General features: G+C 42.8%; 1 protein-coding gene across 1 annotated transcript in view; it reads left to right on the top strand.

Moving 5' to 3' along the window:
* LOC139376972 (nuclear protein localization protein 4 homolog) overlaps nt 1-20,093 on the top strand; it is a 33,315-nt gene extending 13,222 nt beyond the window's left edge. The window contains exons 9-16 of the mRNA XM_071120005.1: nt 270-356; nt 2,903-3,101; nt 5,345-5,505; nt 12,343-12,414; nt 13,724-13,816; nt 14,266-14,382; nt 18,135-18,237; nt 18,684-20,093. Of these exons, the coding sequence (XP_070976106.1) occupies nt 270-356; nt 2,903-3,101; nt 5,345-5,505; nt 12,343-12,414; nt 13,724-13,816; nt 14,266-14,382; nt 18,135-18,237; nt 18,684-18,847 (996 nt within the window). The 3' untranslated portion in view covers nt 18,848-20,093. The remainder of the gene's footprint in view (nt 1-269; nt 357-2,902; nt 3,102-5,344; nt 5,506-12,342; nt 12,415-13,723; nt 13,817-14,265; nt 14,383-18,134; nt 18,238-18,683) is intronic.
* Nucleotides 20,094-20,251: the final 158 nt, after the last annotated feature.

Raw genomic sequence — 20,251 nt, 5'->3', positions numbered from 1 at the left:
CTACAATAGTCATTTACAACATTAACAATGTCTACATTGTATTGCTGATCAATTTGATGTTATTTTAAATGGACAAAAAATGTCCTTGTTTTTGAAAATAAAGCACATTTCTAATTGACCCCACACTTTTGAATGTGTGATATATATATTCTTAGGCTATTGGAAACTACTTTAAGCTTGTGTACTTTGTTTTTAAAGAAATGTTTATACTAGATGTGTTTGATTTAGTTGGTTGAATTTGAGCTCTTATGAATTCCTCTGTCCATCAGATTGCCACCCAGAACAGTCTTGAGCTGGTAGAGGACCCTAAAGCTGCAGCCGTGGAGGAGATCGCAGCCAAGCTGGGCCTGCGCAAGGTTAGACGACACCACAAGCTAAAAATATGGACTTTATTTATTTTCCCATATCCTTTCCTTGATCCAGAGTTTGATTCTGCCTAGTACCCTCATATCTCTAAACTATTGTGCTCTTCAATATGTGTCCAGCTGACTTAGTGCCACATTTGTATTTTGATGTCACAATGTATCACAGCGTTGGAGGGGTAGTATCCTTTTCCATGTACAACCCTTCATCTGGGTCGTACCCCGTCTCTCAGGGGGAACAGGTATAGGAGAACATCTGGGAACAGGTGTAGGAGAATATCTGGGTTGTACCCCCTCCTCGGGGAACAGGTATAGGAGAACATCTGGGTCGTACCCCGTCTCACAGGGGGTACAGATATATGGTTGTACCCCGTCACCCAGGGGGAACAGGTATAGGAGAACACCTGGGTTGTAATTCCCCGTCACTCAAGGGGAACAGGTGCAGGAGAACAGCTTCTATCTCAAGGCCATCAGACTGCTAAACAGCACTCACCAACTCGGAGGCTGCTGCCTACAAGGAGACCTAATCACTGGCCACTTTAACAAATGGATCACTAGTCACTTTAAACAATGCCACTTTAATCATGTGTACATATCTTACATTACTCAAATGTATTTACTGTATTTTATACCATCTATTGCACCTTGCCTATGCCACTCGGCCATCACTCATCAATATATTTATATGTACATATTCTCATTCACCCCTTCAGATGTGTGTGTATTAGGTAGTTGTTGGGAAATTGTTAGATTACTTGTTAGATATTATTGCACAGTCAGAACCAGAAGCATTTCACTACACTGGCATTAACATATGCTAACCATGTCTGTGACAAATTAAATTTGATTTAAGGACAGCTACTGTCCAGTCTGGCTGGCCCATCATTATAGACCACTGGGGTCATGAGGCACTCATCAATATGGGGCATTCCCTAGATTCCTCAGTCTTTACAGGATAGGGGCTTTAAACAGCTTCCATATGCCCTCAGGCCATAGTGTATGTAATGTGTAGAAAGTTTACGCAACCATCATGGATTTTAAGAAAGACGCCCAATCAGTGCATTCGAGAAGTATTCAGACCCTTTCCCTTTCTCCACGTTTTATTTTATATATATATATATATATATATATATTGTTCTAAAAGGGATATTAAAAATTGATTCCCTCATCAATCTACACACAATACCCCATAATGACAAAGCGAAAACAGGTTTCTAGAAATGTTTGCTGATTTATTAAATACGTAATGCTACGAGAGTCAAAATTGAGTTCTGGTGCATCCTGTTTCCATTAATCATCCTTGATGTTTCTACAACTTGATTGGAGTCCCTCTGTGGTAAATTTAAATTGATTGGACATGATTTGGAAAGGCACACACCTGTCGATATAATGTCCCGCAGTTGACAATGCATGCCAGAGAAAAAACCAAGACATGAGGTCTTAGGAGTTGTCCTTAGAGCTCTGAGACAGGATTTGTGTCGAGACACAGATCTGGGGAAGGGTACCATAACATTTCTGCAGCATTGAAGTTCCGCAAAAACACAGCTGCCTGGCCAAACTGAGCAATCGTGAGAGAAGGACCTTGGTGAGGGAGGTGACCAAGACCCCGATGGTCACTCATACATAGCTCCGGAGTTTATCTGTAGAGATGGGAGAACCTTCCAGAACGGCAACCATCTCTGCAGCACTCCACCAATCAGGCCTCTATGGTAGTGGCCAGACAAGAGGAAGGAAACCTGGCAACATCCCTACGGTGAAGCGTGGTGGTGGCAGCATCATGCTGTGTTCATGTTTTTCAGGGACTGGGAGACTAGTCAGGATCGAGAAAAAGATGAACAGAGCAAAGTACAGAGATCCTTGATGAAAACCTGCTCCAGTGCAGGACCTCAGACTAGGGTCAAGGTTCACCTTCCAACAGGACAACGACCCTAAGCACACAGCCAAGACAACGCAGGAGTGGCCGTGGACAAGTTTCTGAATGTCCTTGAGTGGTCCAGCCAGAGCCCGGAGTTGAACCCGGTCGAACATCTCTGGAGAGACGCTCCCCATCCAACCTGGCAGCGCTTGAGAGGATCTTCAAAGAATGGGAGAAACTCCCCAAATACAGGCGTGCCAAGCTTTTAGTGTCATACCCCAGAAGACTCGAGGCTGTACTTACCAAAGGTGTTTCAACAAAGTACTGAGTAAAGGGTCTGAATACTTATGTAAATGTGATATTTCTGTTTTGTGTTTTATAAATTGGTATAAATTTAATAATAACTTTTGCTTTGTCGTTATGGAGTATTGTCTGTAGATTGGGGGGGGGGGGGGGGTTTAAAAAAAATCTAGTTTAGAGTAAGGCTGTAACAAAATGGGGGGAAAAGTCAAGGGGTCTAAATGCTTCCTGAATGCAGTGTATGTTACTATAGCTGTCCACACCAGAGAATTACCTTATGAATATATAGGTTACTCGACAAAAGTATAATATATATTCTTAGTCCAACAATGTGGAGTTTGATGTGCTTGACTTTGCTGACCGTAGTTTTCCTTCTTTACTGAAGGTGGGGTGGATCTTCACTGACCTTCTCTCTGAGGACACCAGGATAGGCACGGTCAAATACACCAGGAACAAGGACTCGTACTTCCTAAGTGCGGAGGAGTGCATCACGGCTGGACACTTCCAGAACCAACAGTGTAACCCCTGCAGACTCTCACCCGACGGACACTTTGGGTCCAAGTTTATCACTGTGGTGGCCACAGGTACACGGACCTAACAAGGCCATCTAATGACTTCTACAACAGAATCCTACCAGACCAGAAGCAGGTGTAGATGTGTCCTAGTTGTCTGACTCGCTCTATAGCAGTAGGTACAGTTGAAGTTGGAAGTTTACAAACACTTAGGTCATTGAAACTCGTTTTTCAACCACTCCACAAATTTCTTGTTAACAAACTATAGTTTTGGCAAGTCGGTTAGGACATCTACTTTGTGGATAGCACAAGTTATTTTTCCAACGATTGTTTATAGACCGATTATTTCACTTATAATTCACTATCGCAATTCCAGTGGGTCAGAAGTTTACATACACAAAGTTGACTGCCTTTAAACAGCTTGGAAAATTCCAGAAAATTATGTCATGGCTTTAGAAGCTTCTGACAGGCTAATTGACATCATTTGAGTCAATTGGAGATGTACCTGTGGATGTATTTCAAGGCCGACCTTCAAACTCAGTGCCTCTTTGCTTGACATCACGGGAAAATAAAAAAATATCAGCCAAGACCTCATAAAAAAAATTGTAGTCCTCCACAAGTCTGGTTCATCCTTGGGAGCAATTTCCAAACGCCTGAAGGTACCACGTTCATCTGTACAAACAATCGTACGCAAGTATAAACACCATGGGACCCCGCGGCCGTCATACCGCTCAGGAAGGAGATGCGTTCTGTCTCTTAGAGATGAACTTCAGGGCGAAAAGTGCAAATCAATCCCAGAACAACAGCAAAGGACCTTGTGAAGATGCTGGAGGAAACGGGTACAAAAGTATCTATATCCCAGTAAAATGATTCCTATATCGACATAACCTGAAAGGCGACTCTGCAAGGAAGAAGCCACTGCTCCAAATCGCCATTTTTAAAAAGCCAGGCTACCGTTTGCAACTGCACACGGGGACAAAGATCGTACTTTTTGGAGAAATGTCCTCTGGTCTGATGAAACAAAAATGGAACTGTTTGGCCATAATGACCATCGTTATGTTTGGAGGGAAAAGGGGGAGGCTTGCAAGCCAATGAACACCATCCCAACCATGAAGCACGGGGGTGGCAGCATCATGTTGTGGGGGTGCTTTGCTGCAGGAGGGACTGGTTTACTTCACAAAATAGATGGCGTCATGAGGAAGAAACATTACGTGGATATATTGAAGCAACATCTCAAGACATCAGTCAGGAAGTTAAAGCTTAGTTGCAAATGGGTCTTCCAAATGACAATAACCCCAAGCATACTCCCAAAGTTGTGGCAGAATGGCTTAAGGCCAACAAAGTCAAGGTATTGGAGTGGCCATCACAAAGCCCTGACCTCAATCCTATAGAAAATGTGTGGGCACAACTGAAAAAGCATGTGTGAGCAAGGAGGCCTACAAACCTGAACTCAGTTACACCAGCTCTGTCAGGAGGAATGGGCCAAAATTCATCCAAATTATTGTGGGAAGCTTGTGGAAGGCTCCCTGAAACGTTTGACCCAAGTTAAACAATTTAAAGGCAATGCTACCAAATACTAATTGAGTGTATGTAAACTTCTGACCCACTGGGAATGTGATGCAAGAAATAAATTATTCTCTCTACTATTATTCTGACATTTCATATTCTTAAAATAAAGTGGTGATTCTAACCAACCTAAGACAGGGAATTTTTATTAGGATTAAATGTCAGGAATTGTGAAAAACGGAGTTTAAATGTATTTGGCTAAGGTGTATGTAAACTTCTGACTTCAACTGTACATGGTGGACTTTGCTTTGAGGATAGTAATGCAGCACGTTGTTACAATAATTAATTTTTAAAAACCTTTTTGTATTTAGCTAAGCAAGTCGGTTAAGAACATTCTTATTCTACAATGACGGCCTACCCCACCAACCCTAACCCGGGCGACGCTGGGCCAATTGTGCGCCGCCCTATGGGACTCAAACCTGGGTGTTTAGTGACGAGTGTTTGCACCGACCGACTCATTGCGTTAATGTGTAATAAAATCAAACCTCTAGCCTGCGTTCTCCTAACGGCTCACTTCAAGTTTGGGATGTGAACTTGGGTGTGAATGAAATGTTGTCCCATGGATTAAAGAGATGTGGATATTTCACCACAACCATGGCCATGAGTCTATGAATATAATGTGGCTATCCCGGGCCTGCACTATTGTATAACGGATCAATCATGCTTGATGATGATGATGACTGCCTGTCTTGTGATTTTTCCAGGTGTTCTGTGAGGGTGACTGTGTGCCTCACTTCCTCTCCCTGCAGGTGGTCCTGATAACCAGGTGCACTTTGAGGGTTACCAGGTGTCTAACCAGTGCATGGCCCTGGTCAGAGATGAGTGTCTACTGCCCTGCCGAGACGCCCCTGAGCTGGGCTACGCTAAAGAGTCCAGCACAGAGCAGTACGTACCAGACGTCTTCTACAAGGTACAGTTACAAGGAGACAGTCACTAAAATCTCTCACCACTTCACTCATTTTTACTGCTCCTAATGTTTCTTTTTTTAGGCTAAAATGGCAGGAACAAAATGTTGATTTTAAACAAACAAAAAACTAAAAAATGTCATCCAGTAGATGGAGTTAGCCGAAAGGGAACTCTGTGTGAATAAATGGTGCTAGCTTGGACCTGAGGTAAACCTAATGGATTACTGCTTTATAGAACTAACAACACGTTTTCATCACATGACATCTTTCCAAGAATGTGCGAATGACAGAATGAATGCAACCCAAAGATCTTAATCTCTCTGTTTAGAGCATTTATTTTTTAATTGTACCTTTTATTTAACTAGTCGGTTAAGAACAAGTCAGTTAAGAACAAATTCTTATTTTCAATGACGGCCTAGGAACAGTGGGTTAACTGCCTGTTCAGGGGCAGAACGACAGATTTGTTTGTACCTTGTCAGCTTGGGGATTCGAACTTGCAACCTTTCGGTTACTAGTCCAATGCGCTAACCACTAGGCTACCCTGCCGAGCATAGGTGGTCATCTCCAGCCTGATTTGGTGTCACACTGCCCCACCATCCCTAGCAAACACAGCTGATTAAACTAATGTCATTCTAAACTGAAGATCGTGATTATTCCAGTCAGGTGTGTTAGCTGGTGCTCGGACAAGACTGTGGCACCAATCAGGCGCTCGAGGACTGGAATTGCCAATCCCTGGTCTAGGGCATAAGCACCTCCCTCATCCTCTCTCTGCCTAGGGCATAAGCACCTCTCTCATCCTGTATGTGTGAATCCATGATAACAATGACGGCGGAACAACATGGTTGTGGATGGAATTGCAGGATCTCAACATGATACCTGGATGAAGTATGAGGACAAAGTGAGGGAAATGATCTCTGAGAAATTGAAGATGGATCATAGGAAGATTTGAGGTGGAGCATGCCCAGAGGACTAGAAAACTCGCCACCAACCCAGGTGACAGGCCCAGGCCAATAGTGGTCAAGTTCTTGAGGTTCAAGGACAAGGTAGCTGTTCTGGAAAGAGCCAAGAACTTGAGAGGAATGTGCATCTTCCTCACCAAGGACTATCCTGAAAAATGTGCGCCAGAAGAGAAAATAACTTATCTCGGCCATGAAAGTTGCCGGAGCGCGTTGGGACATTGCTTACATCTGCTATGTCAGCCTCATTGTCCACCCTCGGCCATGAGGCCAATACTTAAAGCTTAAGCAAGAGCAGTGATACTAGCAAGAGCAGTGATACTAGCAAGAGCAGTGATACTAGCAAGAGCAGTGATACTAGCAAGAGCAGTGATACTAGCAAGAGCAGTGATAATAGCAAGACCAGTGTGCCGGTTTCTTATTTTTTATTTTCACCCTCCCTCCCAAAAGCCTGGAAGGGATGGGAGACGAACCTATGGGTTTGTAGCTTCAACCCCGCAGCACACGCAAATGGACTGATGTTTTTTTTAATTTTTCCTCTTTGTTTGTTCTTTTCCATATTATGTCTGAGGCTACCCAGGAAAGGGCTGAAAATGGCCCATATTAATATATGTAGCCTCAGAAATAAGGTTCATGAAATCAATAACCTGGTAACATCAGATGACAACAATAATATATTAACCTCTTCTGAGACTTACTTGGATCATTCCTTTTGATACAGCAGTAGCAATAGCAGGATATAACATATATAAAAGAGAAAGGAATACTTATGGGGGAGGTTTTTTTTCTCTCTATATACCCTAAACTAAAATATAGACGCAACAATTTTACTGAGTTAGTTATATAAGAAAATCAGGCAATTTAAATAAATGAATTATGCCCTAATCTATGGATTTCACATGACTGGGCAGGGGAGCAGCCATGGGTGGACCTGGGGGGGGCTTAGGCCCACCCACTGGTGAGCCAGGCCCAGCTGATCAGAATGAGTTTTAACCCACAAAAGGGCTTTATTACAGACAGAAATACTTCTCAATTTCATCAGTTGCTGGGTGGCTGGTCTCAGACCATCCCGCAGGTGAAGAAGCCGGATGTGGAGGTCCTGGGCTGGCGTTGTTACACGTGGTCTGCAGTTGTGAGGCCGGTTGGACTTGCTGACATTTTCTAAAACGACAGAGGCAGCTTATGGTAGAGAAATTCTCTGACAACAGTTCTGGTAGACATTCATGCAGTCAGCATGCCAATTGCACGCTCCCTCAACTTGAGACATCTGTGGTATTGTGTCATGTGAGACAACTGCACATTTTAGTGGCCTTTTTATTGTCCCCAGGATAAAGTGCACCTGTGTAATGATCATACCGTTTAATCAGCTTCTTGATATGCCACACCTGTCAGGTGGATGGATTATCTTGGCAAAGGAGAAATGCTCACTAACAGGGATGGAACCAAATTTGTGCACAACATTTGCGCGAAATAAGCTTTTGGTGCGTATGGAACATATCTTGGTCCCTTTTTATTTCAGCTCATGAAACAAACACTTAACATGTTGCTTTCATATTTTTGTTCAGTATATATTCAGAGCCAAATCCCTGAAATGCTTAGAGAAGATCTTTTTGTCAAGTGTTGTTGGAGTGTTGTGGTTACAGGTTCACTTGGCACGTCTAAAGCCTTTAATTATGAGGTGTTATTATAGGCCAAGTGCTAACAGTCACTATCTAAATAATGTGTGAAATGCTTGATAGTGTATGTGATGTAAACAGAGAGGTATACTTTCTTGGGAACCAGAGAATATTGATTAATCAAACTGTCTGCTCAAGAGGAAGAAGATTATTTTTGTACCTATTAGATACAGTGATCTATCTAGGAGAGCCAATGTTCCAAAAGCTGGGCCTAAAATGGTGTGTAAGAGATCATACAAAATATTCTGCTGTGACTCTTGTGTCTGATGTGATTCATAAGGAGTTTCCAGACGCTGCACTTGACAAATTTGCTTCTTCTAATTATTGATAAACATTCACCTGTTAACAGTTCTAACAGTCAGTCTCTTAAGGGTCTGTGGATTGATGGGAAATTGAGACGCTATGTTTGAAAGAGATGGGAAAGCGATTGGGGGGGCGGGGGGGCGCTGCACATCTGACTGGCTGACTTACTGCAAATTGAGAAATGATGACTAAACTCAACAAAAATAACCGTATTATGAAGCCAAGATGAATGATGGGGGAAAAAATCTTAGGAGTACTTTTTAAAATCATGGGCAGAAAAACAAATTAATCTTTCATTGAATCATCTATTCCTCACACAACCATTTGGTGTTATTTTGATTCCTTCATTGGTTCATTGATTCCTTCATTTTGATTCCTTCATTGGCGAAGGTGACAAACTTAGGCAGGAAATGCCAACAATTAACAGTGAGCGATCGTATTCATGCATCAAAAAAGAGAAAAGCATTGTAAGTTTGAATTTTGTTAAGTTAGTGTGGGAGAGGTGAGAATTATTATTGATCAATACTTAAACCTGGCATTGACAACTTGGAAAGCTACTGAGGATGGTAGGAGTGGCCATAAAGTCAGCTATCTGTCACATCTTTAATCTGAGTCTAGAGGAAGGTGTTAGTTATCTGGCCTGGAGGGAAGCCAAAGTCATTCCGCTACCCAGGAGTGGCAAAGTGGGTTTTACCGGTTCTAACAGCAAAACGATCAGCTTGCCAGCTCTTTAAAAAAAACAGTTGGATTTTTTTTATTTTTATATATATATATATATATATATATATTTTTTTTTAACCTTTTTAACCAGGCAAGAACAAATTCTTATTTTCAAACACTTATTTTCAAACACTGCCTGTTCAGGGGCAGAACAACAGATTTGTACCTTGTCAGCTCGGGGCTTTGAACTTGCAACCTTCCGGTTAATAGTCCAACGCTCTAACCACTAGGCTACCCTGCCGCCCCTGCCGTTATTGACCAAATACAATGCTATTTCTCTGTAAACAAATTGTCAACAGACTTTCAGCATGTTTATAGAGAAGGGCACTCAACATGTACTGCACTGACACAAATGACTGATGATTGTTTGAAATGTATATTTAGAAGGTTGTGGGAGCTGTACTGTTCGATTTAAGTGACGCCTTCGATATTATTGACCATACATAACCTGTTGAAAACGTATGTTAAAAAAAATTAAATAAATAAATAAAAATTTTAATTATGGCCTTTCAACCAATGGCATATTGTGGCTAAAGATCTATCGATCGAATATAACTTTTCTTTAATAGAGGCTTCTCTAATGTCAAACGTGTGGTGTACCATGGCAGCTCTCTTGGCCCTCGTTACTATGTTTATCAATGCCCTGTCACTGCTATTTAACAAACCCTGTGTGTCCCATGTATGCTGATTCAACCATATACTTGTCAGCAACCACAGATAATGAAGTCACTGAAACCCTTAACGAAGAGTTGCAGTCTGTTTTGGAATGGGTGGCCAGTAATAAACTGGTCCTGAACATCTCTAAAACCAAGAGCATTATATCTGGTACAAATCATTCCTGACGCTCTAGACCTCAGCTGGATCTGGTAATGAGTGGTGTGGCTGTTGAACAAGTTGAGGAGACTAAATTACTTGGCGTTACCTTAGATTGTAAACTGTCATGGTCCAAACATATACAGTACCAGTCAAGTTTGTACACACCGACTCATTCAAGGGTTTTTATTTTCACTATTTTCTACATTGTAGGATGATAGTGAAGACATCAAAACTATGAAATAACACATGGAATCATGTAGTAACCAAAAAAGGGTTAACCAATCAAAATATGTTATTTTTCAGAGTAATCCACCCTATGCCTTGACAATTTTCACACTCTTGGCATTCTCTCAACCAGCTTCATGAGGAATATTTTTTCCAAGAGTCTTGAAGGAGTTCCCACATGCTGAGCGCTTGTTGGCTGCTTTTCCTTCACTCTGCGGTCCAACTCATCCCAAACCATCTCAATTGGGTTGTGATTGTGGAGGCCAGGTCATCTGATGCAGCACTCCATCACTCTCTTAGGTCAAATAGCCCGTACATCAGCCTGGAGTTGTGTTGGGTCGTTGTCCTGTAGGAAAACAAATGATTGTCCCACTAAGCGCGAACACGGACGGCGTATCGCTGCAGAATGCTGTGATAGACATGCTGGTTAAGTGTGCCTTGAATTCTAAATAAATCACAGACCGTGTCACCAACAAAGCCCCCCCGTACACACACCATCACACCACCTCCTCCATGCTTCACGGTGGGAACCACAGATCGTCCGTTCACCTACTCTGCGTCTCACATAGACACGGCGGTTGGAACCAAAAACCTCAAATTTGGACTCATCAGACCAAAGGACAGATTTCCACCTGTCTATTGTCCATTGCTTGTGTTTCTTGGCCCAAGCAAGTCTTCTTATTGGTGTCCTTTAGTGGTTTCTTTGCAGCAATTTGACCATGATGGCCTGATTCACACAGTCTTCTCTGAACAGTTGATGTGTCTGTTGCTTGAACTCTGAAGCATTTATTTGGGCTGCAGTCTGAGGTTGTAATTACCTCTAATAAACTTGTCCTCTACAGCACAGGTAACTCTGGGTCTTCCTTTCCTGTGGAGGTCTTCATGAGAGCCAGCATCATCATAGCGCTTGATGGTTTTTGCAACTGCACTTAATATTAAGTTCTTGAAATATTCTGTATTGACTGACCTTCATGTCTTAAAGTAATGATGGACTATCGTTTCTCTTTGCGTATTTGAGCTGTTTTTGCCTATATGGACTTTTAGCAAATAGGGTCATCTTCTGTATACCACCCCTACCTTGTCACAAGACAACTGATTGTCTCAAACGCATTAAGAAGGAAATCAATTCCACTAATAAACTTTGAACAGTGCACACCTATTAATCAAAATGCATTCCAGGTGAAGCTGGTTGAGAGAACGCCAAGAGTGTGCAAAGCTGTCATCAAGGCAAAGGGTGACTACTTTGAAGAATCTCAAACAAATCAACATATCACATATATATACTTTTTTTTGGTGACTACCTGATTCCATATGTGTTCTATCATAGTTTTGATGTCTTCACTATTATTCTACAATGTAGAAAATATAAGAAATATAAAACCCTGGAATGAGTAGCTGTGTCAACTTTTGACTGGTACTGTAGATTCAATAGTTGTAAAGATGGGGTGAGGTCTGTCCATAATAAACAGATGCTCTGTTTTTGTTTTGACACCACACTTCAAAAACAGGTCCTGCAGGTTCTAGTTTTGTCTTACCATGCGTAGGGTCAAGTGGTGCCGGGAAAGATCGAGTTAAGCTGCAGCGGCCCAGAACAGAGCGGCACATCTTGCTCTTCATTGTAATCAGAAGGCTAATTGAAATAATATGCATTCCAGTCTCTCTTGGTTAAGTGTTATTTTTATGAGAAACAATGTTGTGAAATTCCAAACGGTTTGCGTAGTCTACTTACACACACACAGCTCTGACACGCTCACACTTACCCCACCAGACATGCCACCAGGGGTCTTTTCACTGTCCTCATCCAAAACAAATTCAAGGACCCAGTAGGTATTAGAGCCATGGAACTCTCTTCCGTCTCCTATTGCTCAAATGAACAGCAAACCTGGTTTCAAAAAAACAGAACGCAAAGCCTCGCAGCACAACGTTTCTCCCCTATTTGACCTAGATATTTTGTGTATGTATTGATGTGCCATTGTATGTAGTTCTGTTCTTGTCTATTAATGTTCTGTATTATGTCTTCATGTACTGTGTGGACCACAGAAACAGCTAATGGGGATCCTAATAAAATACCAAATAACTATTGGAACTGTTACAGCTGTCGTATTTCTCTCCATTGATTGTCATTTTTCTTCATCCCCCTCAACAGGACAAAGATAAATTTGGCAATGACATCACATATTTAGCCCGGCCCCTTCCTGTGGAGTACCTTATCATAGACGTAAGTATGAAAGAATGTGGGTGTGTACATTTGACCTTTTATGCAGGTTTAAAGAAGGGAATCAACCAATGACATGAGGAGTGGTAGGGCAGGTTTACATAGCAGGGCCAGTCAACTGAAATACGCTTCTGACCGTTTAAAATTAGTTCATTAACATTCTCCATCTAACTAGCAAGTGTTTCACATTTCTAGTTGCTATGTGTGTTTTGCGAACAACTAAATTGTTCAACTGAAGGTTTGCCCGACGCTGTAAAGATGTCTTTCTCCTTTCACAATAATGTTGTAAAATATTGGCAGCTCCACGCCATACAGAAATATCCAAATCACCATAACTCTACCAACCTATCATGAGGTTGTTCTGTCCAATGATGAGCCCAAGAAAATAAAGAACTAGATGGACTCGCCAAATATTTACTGGCACCAGCTGAGAGCACTTTATTACTTCTCTTGTATTCCTCTGTTGTCGTCTCGTGTTCCGCTCTGTTGTCGTCTCGTGGTCCGCTCTGTTGTCGTCTCGTGGTCCGCTCTGTTGTCGTCTCGTGGTCCGCTCTGTTGTCGTCTCGTGGTCCGCTCTGTTGTCGTCTCGTGTTCCGCTCTGTTGTCGTCTCGTGTTCCGCTCTGTTGTCGTCTCGTGTTCCGCTCTGTTGTCGTCTCGTGTTCCGCTCTGTTGTCGTCTCGTGGTCCGCTCTGTTGTCGTCTCGTGGTCCGCTCTGTTGTCGTCTCGTGGTCCGCTCTGTTGTCGTCTCGTGGTCCGCTCTGTTGTCGTCTCGTGGTCCGCTCTGTTGTCGTCTCGTGGTCCGCTCTGTTGTCGTCTCGTGTTCCGCTCTGTTGTCGTCTCGTGGTCCGCTCTGTTGTCGTCTCGTGGTCCGCTCTGTTGTCGTCTCGTGGTCCGCTCTGTTGTCGTCTCGTGGTCCGCTCTGTTGTCGTCTCGTGGTCCGCTCTGTTGTCGTCTCGTGGTCCTCTGTTTTCATATTCAACTGACATCTGTTGTCTTGGCTCTACATCTCGCTGATGTCAAAGGGACTCTCCAAGATGGAACTGTCTTCCAGTCTGTTAACGCTTCTCTAACTAGCAGACTGCGCTATGGGATTCATTTAAGATATTCTTTGAGTTATGGTTTCAAATGTTTTCGGAAAATGAGCAGAGGGACTCGGCTGTCCTATCTTCAGGGGGAAGCTGGTTCCACCATTGTGGTGCCAGGACAGAGATGTTTTAACTTGGCTCAGCGGGAGAGGTGGGGAGGGCCAAGAGACAAGCGGTTCCAGTCAGTTAACTTTGTTTGTCACTCCTTCTATCCATCTCTATCCAGATAACCACCACCTTCCCCAAGGACCCCCAGTACACCTTCAGCTCCACACCACGCTTTCCCATAGAGAACAGAGACATCCTGGGAGAGACACAGGTACACATTGACACACACACACAGCTAAATTGGTTGTTCTGATGTGTGAGGTTTGGTATTTTGTTTTCTTTCAGTGGTCAAAGAATGACCTACATACAGAAGGCTCCGAAAAGTGTTTTTCTGACTTTGTTTAACCAGTTGCGGCGAGCAAACCCAGATCCGGGATCCTATTTATAGACCTAAGCTCATTACCATAACGCAACGTTAACTATTCATGAAAATCGCAAATGAAATAAATATGCTAGCTCTCAAGCTTAGCCTTTTGTTAACCTACTTTGGCAACAGCCATTATTTCTCTGTTTCGATCTGACCTGATCACAAGATTGTATGCCAATTCATCCTAAGAGTCCCTGGGCTATGGGGGTCATAGGAAGTTATTATTCTTGATCATATTCCATGTTTTCCCCTTCCTGTGTGTGTGTGTGTGTGTGTGTGTGTGTGTGAGACAGGATTTCCACAGTTTAGCGACGTACCTGTCCCAGTGCACCTCGACTGTATTCCTGGACATGGTGTCTGACTTCCACCTGCTCCTCTTCCTGGTCACCAACGAGGTCATGCCTCTCAGAGTAAGTTCTGCACACACACACTCACACCGTACCCCACACACCCATACTGTCACTCACTCACTCACATACAGACTTGTACACTAGGGTTGGGCGAATTTACAATTGCGTTTTATCGACAAGAGAGAACAAAACAATTGCTAAATATACTAATGGAATAGGAAGTTTAAACAAATTATCATTTATAACACTTAGTGTAACATTTGCCATTGTTCATTTGTTTCTAATAGGCCTATTAGGATATGCCTTTTACCTATCAAACTGTACAAATCCTAAATATAGACCTACAAGTTAAAACATTTTAAGAAATGAGTGTGAACCAAGTAAGTAAGTAAATAACCTAGAGTAGTGAGTGGAGGGGGGAAGAACAGTCTCAGACTAGTCTAGACTAGATACAGAAAAATTATTAGCAATGTATCCATTATATTGCTTTCTTCCCGCCAATTGACCCTTCCATGCACAACACGCGTTCTCCTCCTGAGGGGGGAAATACACGGTACAATCGTATGTCAACGATGTTTATTAGTGTTGTCACAATATCAGAATTTGGACCACGGCAGTGGGTCTCAGGATCTCGTCGTGGTATCTCTGTGCATTCAAATTGCCATCAATAAAATGCAATTGTGTTCATTGTCCATAGCTTAATTCTGCCCCATACCATAACCCCAGTGCCACCATGGGGCACTCTGTTCATAACGTTGGCATTAGAAAACCGCTTGTCCACACAACATCTATCCGGTACAGTTGAAGCCGATATTCATCTGCGAAGAGCACACTTCTCCAGCGTGCCGGTCGCCATCTAAAGGTGAGCATTTGCCCACTGAAGTCACTTATGACGCCATATTACAGTCAGGTCAAAACCCTGGTGAGGGCAACGTGCTTTGAGATGAGCTTCCTGGAGTCAGTTTCTGACAGTTTCACCAGCTTGTCCGGGTGGCTGGTCTGATGATCCCGCAGATGAAGAAACTGCATGTGGAGGTCCTGGGCTGGCGTGGTTAAACGTGGTCAGTGGTTGTGAGGCCGGTTGGATGATCTGCCATTTTCTCTGAAAAAAAAAATGTTGCAGGGGGCTTATGGTAGAGAAATTAACATGAAATTCTCTGGCAACACCTCTGGTGGACATTCCTGCAGTCAGCATGCCAATTGCACGCTCCCTCAACTTGAGACATCTGTGGCATTGTGTCGTGTGAGACAACTGCACATTTTAGTGGCCTTTTATTTTTCCCAGCACAAGGTGCACCTGTGTGTAATGAGCATGCTGTTTAATCAGCTTCTTGATATGCCACACCTGTCAGGTGGATGGATTATCTTGGCAAAGAAGAAATGCTCACTAACAGGGATGTAAACCAATTTGTGCACAACATTTGAAAGAAGTACGCTTTTTCAGCTCATGAAACAGGCCCAACACTTGATTGCGTCTATATTTTTATTCAGTGTATATTGCTGTCATAGCAAGTTATGAGTGCATTTCACACACTTCTGAGCCGGAAAAGTACTGAAGTTTCGGTATATCGGACAAAACTAATGTTTTCACAGGAAGATGGAATGAAGGTGTCATTCCAGACATCGCCCAACCGTATTGTGCACACCCTCACTCTCTCTCACTCTCAAACCAAAAACGTTCAAGCACAATGTTTTGGTTTGTTGTCATGCTGCAAAAGGTTCAGATTATCACCACATTTGTCCGTTGTGGAAATGATTTGGTGTCTTAACTCGTCAATAAGTTTTTCCTTACAATCTCATTGTTCACAGAAAAGCCTCTATATTGCAATAGTCCACACATCAGTGAGATAAAATGGATTTTACACCGCCTACTACGATTCCCAGAGTGCATTTCAACTCCCAGGGAGCAATGCTTCGCCCATGACTGCTGGCTGGCTAGTGACTACTTCTAGCAAGCCCAGATAAATGTGATGTAGTCTAAGTACATTGTTGTCATAGTGAAGTTAAGAGTGCATTTCACATTTACTTTTGGGTTGTAATCATATTATTATAGTGATCGCATAAATGTCATGAATACTTTGCCTTCAGGAAGTATTCATAGCACTGGACTTATACCAAATTATAGTTGTTACAGCATTAATAAAAACATGTATTTGAGTTGTTCACCCATCTACACACATTACCCCATGATGACAAAGTGAAAATATGTTTTTAGACATTTTTGCAAATGTATTGAGTCAGCCTTGAGTCGCGTATTGAGTCAGCCTTGAGTCGCGTATTGAGTCAGCCTTGAGTCGCGTATTGAGTCAGCCTTGAGTCGCGTATTGAGTCAGCCTTGAGTCGCGTATTGAGTCAGCCTTGAGTCGCGTATTGAACATTCCTTGGATCTTTTATTTCAGCTCATGAAACATCGGACATGAGTTAGGAAGGACGCCTGTGTCTTTGTAGTGACTTGGTTTATTCATACAGCACCCAAAGTAATAACGTCACCATCCCCAAAGGGATATTCAATGTGTTTTTTGTTTTTACCCATCTACCAATAGGTGCCCTTACTTGTGATGCATTGGAAAACCTCCCTGGTATTTTTGTGGTGGAATCTGTGTTTTTGAAATTCACTGCTCGACTGAGGGACCGTACAATTATCTGTATGTGTGGAGTACAGCGATTGAGGTAGTCTTTCAAAAATGTCACACACTTACATAGTGATGAGTCCATGCAATTTATGGGACTTGTAAAGCACATTTTTACTCCTGAACTTATTTGGGCATCGCCATAACAAAGGAGTTGAATACTTATTGACTCAAAACATTTTCAGCTTTTATATTTTTAATTCCACTTTGACATTATGGGGTATTGTGTGTAGGCCAGTGACACAATCTCAATGTAATCCATTTTAAATCCAAGCTGTAAAACAGCAATGTCTCAGGGTGTGAATACTTTCTGAAAACACTATGTTCAGGTCATTATCTCCTAAAAAAATGTAATGTAGCTGCTAGTAGAATGTTACAATACAAACGTCACCTGTAAAATAGTTTGTCGTTTTGCAACTAAACCGCCATTTGCACTGCTTTGTAACACATTTTTGCATAGTTGTCGTTATCTGCTCTTAAGTTCATAGTTCACTTCTGGAGCCAGTTTTGTCAACAAGCTTTGGGTGTGGAGATATGGTGTTTCTGTTAGAAGCCATGCTGTGGGCATTTTCTCCTCTCGCTTGCTTCTCTTAAGTGGCTTGCACTGTCAGCTGCATGGGCGCAAGTAGCCTGGCTAGCTATCTACTGCTCCCTTGAAGATTGGCAAATTACTAGACTTGCTCCTCTCAATCTGTAGATGACGTGAGACACATTTTGATACCGAAGTAACAAAAATGTGTTCTAGTATTAAAAAAAACGACCAAAGTTTCAGTATACCGTGAAAAACAGTTTTTACAGGAAGATGGGACAATATTTCCTTCCAGACATCGCTCAACCGTATCGCGCACTCTCTTTCTCTCTTTCTCTCTCTCGCTCTCTCGCGCTCTCTCGCTCTCTCTCTCCAAAAACATTCAAGCACTATGTTTTGTTGTGTTGTCACGCTACAAAAGGTTCAGATTATCACCACGTTTGTTCAATGTGGAAATGATTGTGTATTTGTACTCCTCCCCCCCCTTATCTCTTTGTTCATGGCAACTTGGCTCTAAATGATGTCATCTATCATTTAAAAATCACACTGTTTCCCTGCATTCTATTGGGGTTATCTTGGCGTGGCCAGAAAATAGTTACGTAATGTTTTTTATTATTTTTTTACCCAAATATGTTCTCATTATTTGTTCCCAGGACAGCATTGGTCTGCTGTTGGACGCTGTGAAGACGAAAGACGAGGAGCTGGCTCAGACCTGGAAGAAGTCTGAGCAGTGGGCCACTATCGAGCAGTTGTGCAGTAAGTACCTCTGGCCATCCAGGTAGGACACGGACATGCCTTAGTTGAAATTATTACATTTCTGTCACTGTTGAAGAGTAATGGGTTGTTATTTGTTTCTTAATTCCATTATTTTACTTTTAGATTAGTGTGTATTGTTGTGAATTGTTAGATATTACTGCACTGTTGGAGTTAGGAACACAATCATTTCATTACACCCGCAATAACATCTGCTAAATATGTGTATGCGACCAATAAAATGTGGTTTTGGATTTGATTTTAAAGTGATTGAGGTAAACTTGTCTTGCATTCAATTCAGTAGAACTTTATTGACCACAAAGATACATTTGGTTGGCGCTCCTTTCATGTATCATCCCTACATATAAAAAGGAAGTCTGAAAAGTCCTTCCTGGTAAGAGTCACCGCCACTCTTATGTCCCTGACCCCTCTCTCCCTCCTCTCCTCAGGCACGGTGGGTGGGCAGTCATCGGGCCCTCAGGAGTACGGGGCCATGGGCGGGGGCCCCTCTACCCCAGCATCCTCCTCGGCGATGTGGTCTTGTCTCCACTGCACCTTTATGAACCAACCAGGCACAGAGCTCTGTGAGATGTGCAGCCTGCCGAGGGGTTAAACCCCACCCCTGCCCTGGCCCCCGTGTTTCCCGAACACCTCTACCCACCCGCTTCCCTTATCCACCAACGACTTCGCACCGGGATTGGATACTGCAAACAGCTGCGTGATTGGATGTCTCCTCTTGGCCCCCCCCTGTCCATTCAAACTCAGACTGCTGTGGGGTTGACAAGCGCAAAACGATGGCATTTGTTTACACCAAATCAAATGATTTAACAAATAATGACTGTGCTCTCATCTCTCTCACGCGCTCTCTGCCGTGGCCCCTGACTGAGACTGGCTGGGACATGTTTAGCTGAAAGCACTTTGGCAACAAGGCTTCTTCCCTCTTCCTCCCCACGGTTCCTTACGTTGCTCCATGACCTGGCACCAATAAATGTTGCTGTGCTTCAGGGACAACAGCAAAGGGAAAGACTCAATCATTTTAAGTTATATGTCACTCACACCGACCGGTGCACCCTTTCGCTCTCGCGACTTAGTCTGGAAAGTCTGTGTAAATAATATACATTCCTTGAGGAAGGATTGATTGCTGTTTTATTTAATTGCACATGAAGCGTTTTGTTTTCCTGATTGTAGCTACAGTAGATATCGGGTGTGTTTTTTCTCATTTCTCCCAAGAGTTATCAGACACTGACGGTCTATCCAGAAGATCTCTTGATTGGCCCGAACCTCTTCACAGAGTTATACAATTAACCTATCAGGCACTATCATAAACCTAGCTGTTTTATTTGAGTGTTTTGTATTGCAGTAGTGATGTGTTCTCGATTGCTCAGGCACTTTCCCCTAAGTTGATGCCCTGCCCTCAGGAGTGAGTTTGGAGTGATGGTCCTAGCATTTAATGAAACCATTCAATTTTGGGTTATTTGGTAAGTTTGATAAAGTTTTGAAGCTTATAGTACGCCATGTTTGTTTTGTTGGCAGCTTTGAGATGCTTGCTTACTGGGTTAGCTACCAACACTGCATCTCTCTCTTTCTCTCCTTCCCTGTCTTGCATCAGTTCTCCTCTTTCGACTGGTGCCCGTCTAGGAGGGGCCAGAGAGGTATGGAATGCTTTTTATTCCTCCGACGTTCCCTATGGGTCTCCATCACTCTGCCTTCAAAGACACTATAGGTCACAGGTCAACATAGCGGAGAGAGAGAAAGATGCCTTAATGGTCCCATGCCTTTTAGCAGGCCAATGTGCTGTGCACCTGGGATGGAGAGAGGAAGAAAGATGGCAAGGGAAGCAGGGGGAGGGGGAAAAAAGAGGGATTGTGAAAGAACTGGGAAAGGTGTTGGCCAGGCAGGGCTAAAGAGCTCATGGTGTGTTTGCTTCTGTTACAGAGAACCAATATTTTCTCTCCACACTAAAAAGCTGTAAAACTGAACTCATTCCAACAGTAATTATTTGACGTCAAATAACTTA

The sequence above is a fragment of the Oncorhynchus clarkii genome, chromosome 20 (assembly GCF_045791955.1).
Source record: "Oncorhynchus clarkii lewisi isolate Uvic-CL-2024 chromosome 20, UVic_Ocla_1.0, whole genome shotgun sequence".
Classification (NCBI taxonomy): Eukaryota; Metazoa; Chordata; class Actinopteri; order Salmoniformes; family Salmonidae; genus Oncorhynchus; species Oncorhynchus clarkii.
This window is presented reverse-complemented; position numbering and strand designations above follow the sequence as displayed.